This window comes from Egretta garzetta, unplaced genomic scaffold, assembly GCF_000687185.1.
Source record: "Egretta garzetta isolate BGI_Z169 unplaced genomic scaffold, ASM68718v1 scaffold447, whole genome shotgun sequence".
In the NCBI taxonomy this organism is placed as follows: domain Eukaryota; kingdom Metazoa; phylum Chordata; class Aves; order Pelecaniformes; family Ardeidae; genus Egretta; species Egretta garzetta.
Window position 1 is genome coordinate 1,378,245 of NW_009260397.1, and position 8,784 is coordinate 1,387,028.

The 8,784-nt window shown below is 38.1% G+C and overlaps 1 protein-coding gene across 1 annotated transcript; it reads right to left on the bottom strand.

Moving 5' to 3' along the window:
• Nucleotides 1-242: 242 nt before the first annotated feature.
• ANAPC7 (anaphase promoting complex subunit 7) lies at nt 243-8,778 on the bottom strand. The gene is given in 12 exon segments (XM_009643114.2): nt 243-1,651; nt 2,525-2,675; nt 3,107-3,331; nt 4,077-4,174; nt 4,176-4,268; nt 4,711-4,828; nt 5,089-5,231; nt 5,338-5,491; nt 5,742-5,853; nt 7,134-7,253; nt 7,622-7,808; nt 8,725-8,778. Coding segments are annotated over 12 exon segments (1,608 nt in total). The 5' UTR covers nt 8,742-8,778; the 3' UTR covers nt 243-1,461.
• Nucleotides 8,779-8,784: the final 6 nt, after the last annotated feature.

Genomic DNA, 8,784 nt, shown 5'->3' on the forward strand with positions numbered 1-8,784 from the left:
CATCCTACGTAAGATGTGACATAGTGAAATATTTCCAAAATAGACTATAATAGAATTAATCTGCCTATTCTTTTTGTTGTGCATTTTTCTAATTGATGTAATGCACATCACAGAGGGAGAGATACTTTACCCTTATCTGCACTATACATCTGCAGCTACGGGGAAGCTTGTTTTCTGTGTCATGTTTTGTATCAAGTCACCATTTTTCCTTCAACGAGTACTCAAAACTATTTTTTAGGTTTGTAAAAAAAAAGTCTGTGTGCTCCAGCATACCTGTGGTAACCAAACAAATACAAAAGGAATCAAATTGCCAATATAAAGATAAAAACGCGTGTTTTAGTAAAGAGTAAAGAAATCAGGGCTGTAAGAAAAATCAGAGCAAGAAGTAATTCCTCCTCCCACACATCAAGCCCACAGAACTGAAACCGTTTCTAGATTACACAAAAGCTCACCCTTGAAATCTGATGTTGAGAATTTGTACGTGAAGCAATTCAACTTTGCTTCAAAAGGTGAGCGAAAACACATGAACTCACATATTACCTGACAAAAACATGAAGTATATAAACATGGCAAAACCAAGACAATAAGTGTATTTGCATAATTTAACGTTTCTACAGCAATGCAAGTGAAGAGGCATAAATTCTTTTTCTGTCATTTTAAATGTCAGTGCTGTATACAGAATGTGAAGTGCTTTGAGTCACCGCTGTAAAATCTTTTAGTAACATTCTGAAATAAAACTAAACTGCATTTAAAAATAAATGTTCATGTACAGACTTTAAGTGATTACAGGGCTTAGTAAGGATTGAGGAAATGACTGTAATTCTTCAACACTGGCTCAATTCTGTACACATAGAAATCAGTCAGCTACAAAAGTGTCCTGTAAGTCAAAGTTGCCTAGCGTACCAAACTTCTTTACAGCACATGTAATGCCTTACAAAAAGACAAATTAATTCAACAAACACAGCAAGAGAAAAGTGCTGCTTTCAGCCACGCTCAAGCAACTCCTCCAGACTTCAACAGGAGCCCAAGCCCAAACGGTAGCATACAAACAAGAGAGCAAGACCTTCTCCACAAAGGAGTACAAACCCCTGTATTTACAAATTGATCAAGCACACAGAGCCCTGGACAGAATTCAGACATTGTTTTCACCATAAACAACAGGCTTATTACCGACTTCACATTCTAATGCTCTCAGTTTTATCAGGAATTTTCTGAAATGAAAGTTGCAAATAACCTCCAATACAGTTAGTCCCTTACACTTAATAAATAAGAGGCATCAAGAACCTTCATGGCATTGAGATGCATAGAACTATGAAATGGTTTCAGAGTCTATTTAAAAAGAAAAATAAAGGAAAAAAAAAAAAAGTCCTTTGTTGCTGCAAAAATCACAGTTTATGTTCTTCAAAGAATGGCCCTAGCAGTGTGTTCAAGTGCCAAAACAAGCAGCAGGATGCAAGGCCATTACTGCATGCCAAACCACTGCTCTTGATCTGCCCACTGAGCTGCTTCACTGTCACTGCCTTCCAAGTCCCCCTCCTCTCCACTTCCCTCCATATCATCCACATCTTCTTCCTGCGTTGCATCTGTTGGACTTTCCTCTTTTTCCATTTTCTGCATTCCTTCTAGTGACTTCTGATCATTTGGATCCAAACTGAGGAAAGTAAGAAAAAGATAGCATAGTTCTAAAACATTTTTTTTGTTGTATTTATGATGGTATTTTAAAGAAAAAATAAACAAAAAAAAAAAAAAGAAATCTCATCTTGTTGTCTGCACTTCCTGTTTAACATCATCAAGAAGTTCAATTTAGTAGATGATGCAACTTCACCTCAGGCTGACCATAACATTGAGTATTAAATGTTCATATAAACCAATTTTAATCACCAAGAACGCGCTTGTCTAAACATTACATGCTTCCAGAAAATTAAGTCAACTCTTCCAGACAATACTAATTATAAAGTAACGTGAAAGTCAAATTTAAATGACTATGACTAAACATATGCAAGCAAAAAACAGCTGACCCATTTAAGCTATATTTATAGTGGACATACTGTGCTAGATTTAAGGTAAATTTAACTTGTTGAAATCAAAACATGCTAACATTTAATGTGGTAACACCCTAAAATAACATTTAGGTCATGTTAAATTGAATCACAGTGTTCAAATTTACTTAATAGCTCATTTTTATATAGGACCCTCTAGTCTAAAGGAATGGATCTTAAGGTGCCTGACTATATAATAACTATAAATAAATCCATGCCTTCATCCTTTCATTAGTCAATGAATCGCATGCCTACTAACGTGTTTAGCATTAATGCAGTCCTTAAATTTTGCACTTCTCAGTTCAATGCCTTATGACCAATTAATTCATTAACAGGATGTAATTTGTTTTTGTTTGTTTTAAGGCAGAATGATATAAAGCTACCTCTGATGCACGTCCTAATCAATCAGTGGCTCAACTTTTTACTTTGTCAAGGTGATTATTGGTTCTTATAAATATACTGCAATCCCAGAGTCCCTGCTTTACCTTAGGGCAATACTGTACTGATCCATTGCTTCCTGATACTCATTGACAGCCACAAGAAAGTCTCCCAGTATTCGGTGCAGAACACAGTCACTCTGATTAGCCAGTGCATTCCTCAGCAAAGCAATTCCATCTTCATACTTTTGTTCTCTACCTGTTTATATGCAAAACTACAGTTTTAATTAATAGTTTAGATAAATCTATCAAAAGTCAGAATGTGTACACAGAGTCATCACAAGGCTATTTCTTCCTTCAGAACTGTCAGCATGGGGGATAGCAGTGACAGACTTTTTGCAAGATTAACTCTGAACAGCGGCTTTTTGTTGCAATAACTGCTACACTCACAATTACACATACTCTGAAGTCAAAACATTTTGTTTGCAATTGTTTTAAGTGCTGGTGTAGTATCAGTTGCTTAATGCAATTAATTCCTGTGATTTTTTTCCTTAGATAGAACCGATAAATCCCTGGGCTGTAACACCACCATTACATTCTTCACATTGATGAGGCTGCAGAACGCTCTTCATGTAAAACAGTATGCTTTAAATCAATCGACATGGGGAAAAAAAAAAAAAAGGAACTTACTAAGAAGTTCTGCTTTCTTTACCACAGCTTTAATGTAATCAGGTCTTTGCGTTAGCGCTTTGTCCAATAATGTTTTTGCTTTTTCCTGCGTGACTGGGTCTTCGAGACAGACTGTTGCTAACAGCGTGAGTGTCTGTGCATTTGCTCCCAGAGTTTTATACACGTTATTTGCCATAACCATAGCTTCACGGATACTGTTGGATGCTAGGTAACATTCGATGAGACCTAATGATACAAAAGGGAAAACATTTCAGTTTTTGAGTCAGCACTAGAGACACTCACCCCTCCTCAAACATTTGCACTTAGTAGCACTCAGAATCCAAACAACTGACACTCCAATAAGCAAACGCAAATTGCAATTGAGAAAGTGACTCTATACATTTTAACAACTCCATTCTACAGAAAATTGAGTTTATCACTTTTATTTACGGGTAGGTAATACAAAAAAAAAAAAAAAAAAAAAGCCTAAAACAAAAGACTAAGCACACCTAATCTAAGATTTTTGTTCAATTCCAATACTGAGATTCCAGTACTAATAATTCACCTGAACTCTCCACAACTTACTATTTACTTGAAGCTGCTGTTTGGGATCAACAAGATTTAAATAAACATGACAAAAGTATGACAAAACAAAGCTCCCAGTGGAACTAACCATACAGTTAATGTCATCATCCAAAAGGGATCTGCTCAGAATACCCACGTCTGTCTATATCCAGATTAAACAAAACAAAAAAGAACAAGAAAAACCCTGTTTGAAAATCATTCTTAAAAATACATGCATCCTCTAGTATCCCTCATCTGACTGCTTCTACCAGAGCTTTATAGGTTCTCGGATAATAATAATTTACTTACTAGAAAGTCAGCAGGAGAAAAGACCTCTTGTCTATTCCCTTGCCTCATCATCATCATCACGACACCAACTTTCACACCAAACCATAACTGTACAGGTGAGTAGCTTCACTTCACTCACCTTCATAGCAATCCAGCCTGCAAGGTGCAAGACGTATTGCTTCACGGAAGTGTATAATTGCTTCCTGTACTCGGCCCATATTCCTAAGAGCAGCTGCTAAGGAGAGCTTGAACACTGTTACTATTGAGCTGGATAGCTTTGGCTCCTAAGTATAAGGCACGAGAGTATCGTTTACTGTAGAAACTGTGACACCTATGGAAAGACAAGAGGGATTGTAAACATGTACTGCCTGCACTGCCTGTGCACATCCATAGCTGTTTAAAAGCAAAAAGAAGAAAATAAAAATTACAGGCAAACATTGAGCTTCTTGCATTTGAAGTTAAGAATAAGTGTTCAGGGAAAAAAAGCCCTCTTCAGGAGTTTAAAAAAAAAAGCAGTATGAATATTAACTGTTACAGATATTTAATGTACTGTTGTTATGGCACAGATGTGGTAACTCTAACAGGTTTAAACATCCAGAAAACAACCAAAATATATATTTATGGATAGCTAATTGAAGTTACCCCAAGAACAGAACAGACAGGACAGAAAAGCACCTTCTGAACAAAAAAAGCTGAATTCACTGTATCGACTGTAATCTGCTGCATGCAGCAAATCAAGAGTGGGAGTGAGAAAGGTAAAAAAAACAACTTACCCGGATACCACCCAGGGTTCCGCATGCTGATCAGAAATATTGAAGAGACGGCAGCCCAAGTTCTCCACATCCTCTAGTCGACCTTCGCGTGCCAATAAATAACCATATACATCCATTCCTGAAGTGAAACGTTTAAAGATCAATCATCAAGGAACTGAAAGTTCATTCACAACAACCCAAAACCAAATCCACAAACACCTACTTTAAACTGTGCAATGGTAGTAACGATTCAGATACACAGCTTCTGAATATAAATTCTGAATCGAAATCCAGGCAAACATATAATATTCCACTGCATGCTTGATTGCATGTAGCTGCTACCCTAATGTCACTCATCAGATTATTACACTAGTTTAACTTTCTTTTAGATTTACTCACCTTTTATTAGGTAAGGATCCAGCATTTGTGCTTGTTCAAACTTCAGAATAGAGTTTTTATTATCTCCGGCTCTGAAATACAGGTCTGCTAAGCTCCCCAGTAAATCTACATTATCCCTCAGCAACGATTTTTTCTCTAAAGAGCTTTAAGAGAAAAAAAAGCCTGTTATTTATATAATGCCATTTAAAATATAATTATACATAAATATAAATACATTATTTGATGACAGCATGTTCTTTGAACTCTTACCAAATGGTATTTATCGCTCTTGTGTTATCTCCAGTATGCACAAAAGCATATGCCTTGATCCACACTGAAAGCCAATCCAGGTTAGGAATACTCTGAATTACGTTGATTGTCATAGAGGCCACTTCTGCACCTTTCACCGACAGCGAGAGCAAGCCTATTCAGAATGGTATATTCATCAATTTCAGCCACCATAAACTGCTTTTAATACAAATTAATTGTCTGAAGACCAGAAACTCCATCCCTTGACAAGCATAAACAAGCAGCTTGTTGCAATGCTTTTTATGATTTGCATAATGTTGGCATTACATACTACATGTAAATGCAAGACAGTTACCTAGTCCCAAGCATAATCCAAATTATAATACTGTTTAATACTGAAATACTAACAGTGTGCAGACACCTACCTAGTATGGCATCAAGCGCTAAAGGGCACTGCCTTAGTACTTCCTTGTAGCTCGTAACAGATGAGCGTTCTTGACCTGCTTTCTTGTATAGATTTGCCAACATCATATTGATCTACAAGCAATAGAAATGTTGGTAGAGTCAAGTATGAAAAGTTGATCTCTCCCTATCAATAGAGTCTTTAAGAGAATTAGCTTAGGGAGGCAGAGAAACTTTCCATTTAGCTTCTGAATGAAGTTACAACTGATAAAAGAACAGAAATTACTTGAGCTCTACATAACAGAAGTAGCTGGTTTCTGCTACAAAACTTTACCAGTGTTTATAGATAAAGTTTTCTTTTCCCAATCTTTTCTTCTTTTTCTGTTCCGTAAGTTAGTCTTTAAACAGAAGAGTTTGATGTTATTAGAGTCTAAGCCATGTATGCTGTTAGCACAATACAGGAATACCGTTAACATGAAATATAGTTGATTGACCTGATCTGTTAATCTTTTAAGCCCTTACGATGTAACAGAGCCAGCAAGCAAAGACTCAACACGTTTGGCACTGCAGACCACAATGGGATCCAAATATTTAACATTATCTAAATTCTTACGCAAAAGGATGAATTTAAAAGATGGAGCACTGGCATTCCTTCTACTTGCCAAAGTCTTCAGCCTTTCAAGGATCCTACGTTACTCAAACTACACAATAAGACATGAAGTGCTATTCCATACACATTCTGGGTTCAAGAATATATTAGAACACTTGCTCAGTTTGAGCAATCACAATTTAGCAAGTTATATTGACTGGCTGATAGTGAAAACACCACAGAACAGTCAACCTTGTCAGACGACAAGGCTACAAACCTCCCCTTCGGCTCTAACAGGTGACAGCATGCCCTTCCTGTAGACAGCTCTTCCACGGAGACTAGGACTCCACTTTGTGGTTATAGCCAGGCAAAGTACATTCATTTAAACAATTGTTTTGGCTCTCACATTCACATGTTTGACTGGATGATACAGATTCCAAGCCTTATGTATAGACAAACAAATACTTTACATGCTTTTAGAGTTAAAAAAAATAGCATTTCCTCATCCTTGCACACAAGTAAAATTCTGCCTGCCATGTGCATACTAAAGAGTTAACCAGGTAATTCACAAACATTTATAAAGATGCACATAACCATTTAACCCTTTTCACTTTTTTTTTTTAATTCTTTCCAACAGGGCAATACAAAATTTGTCTGATTTAAACAATAGGAAGCATTTCCAAACAACATTTAACCAATACAAAAGCAAATACCAAGACACAATGACATTATACCTCTAGGCTACACTCTTTTTTGACCAGATACTGACCTATAGATTCAAGATATGCTGACCAAGGACTTGTGACAAAAGCCTGCCAGAACTAACCTTAGGGGTCCTCTGTCTGGAAGGAATCCCATCAAGAATAGCAATGGCATCTTTATCTTGCTTCAGCATTGTGTAGCACTCAGCCATTTTATATTTCACTTCAATTTCAGATGGTAAACACTGAAATAAAAATCAAACTTTAAAGTACAATGCTGGTTTAGTCAAGTAAAAAAAATTAATAAGGTTTCCCCATTAAAGGCTTATACTATGTTGAAAAAACCTAGCACAACAAAGTTAACAATGCAACCTACTATCATATCGCTCCCATTTTCATATGAAAAGCATGAACCACACATACAAAAAACCCCTTCATGTGTGAGACCATATTAAGTTTTGCATTAGAAAACACCATACGAATTAGCCTTAAATGTCAGGTTTATTTCATATGATAAATCCACAATCTAATGTTGTACTATTGAGTCAGCAACGTTAACTGTAAGGGGGAACACGATCATTTTATGCAGCACATTAGTCAATTATTTAAATACCTGGCTTTGAGGAGTTGATGCAGTATTCCCAGTAGAAGGTCTTACTTTTGAAGTTTTACTTAAAGCTTTTTTCTGCTGCAAGGCCATTGTATACTTACTTACAGCATTTCTATATTCTTTATCATGGAAAAGAGAGTCTGCATGATATACAAGGAGCTGGTATTTCTGAGATGGTGAAAAGAGTTCCCTAGAAGAAATGCAAACAGAACAGCTGAGATCAGCTAACCGCATAAGATCGAAAACCTTACAGACCTCAAGTATTTGTAGCTTTGGTTAGTCTGGCTTCAGCTTTCAACTGCTGCTGCTGCTTTACTGAACTGGAAGGGCCCTTGGGTAACAGCTACTACCTACTCACAAAGGGATTATCTTGCCAATTTATTTTGTCTGTATACAAACAAATGTAATAGCCGCTCCCTCATAAGTAACATCAGCTTGTGTTTAGCTGCCTTGGCCATTGCTTTCCAAAATGGAGCAGCCCCCATCCTCTCTGTAACAAACCACATGTTGTCAACATCCATTGAAGTACATTTTGTTTGAATGGACTCAAGCTTACAAGGCAACCCAGCTCCTTGTATAGCTATTCTGGTCCTAATCCACATGTTCCTACATTTCACAAACCCCCTTCATAACACTTCCAGTATGTTTGCAGAAGTGCCATAAAGTTACAGTTTTAGAATGGGATTTTGGCTTCAATTAGTCCCCCCAAACCCATCCAAAACGTAAAACGATACCTTACAGGAAAGCCCTGAAAATGAAGGGAATCACTTGAGTCAGGGTAAGAGCCGTGACCTACACTGGGCACCCTTGGAAAGAGAAAACCGTTCCACCTCTACCAGGACGCTCATGTTGTACCGTGTACCCCAAGGGGTACAGGCTGAACCCCGGGCAGTGAGGCGCGCTGACTGAGCCGGGCTTCAGCCCCTGCAGGGCCGGGGATAGGAGCCCGGCGGGAGGGACAACTCTAAAAGCCGGCCTGCCTCCTTCCCTGCCCACAGGACACCCCCCCGCCACCCTGCGAGCTCCCGCCCGGTCTCTTCCTCAGCACCACCGGTCCTGTCAGCCCGCAGCCACCCGGCGCGCCCTCTCGCGGGAGGGCCACTCACGGGTTATTGCCGCTCATCGTGAGGAGAAGCCCGCTGAGGAGTCGCACGTTAGAGTGGAGC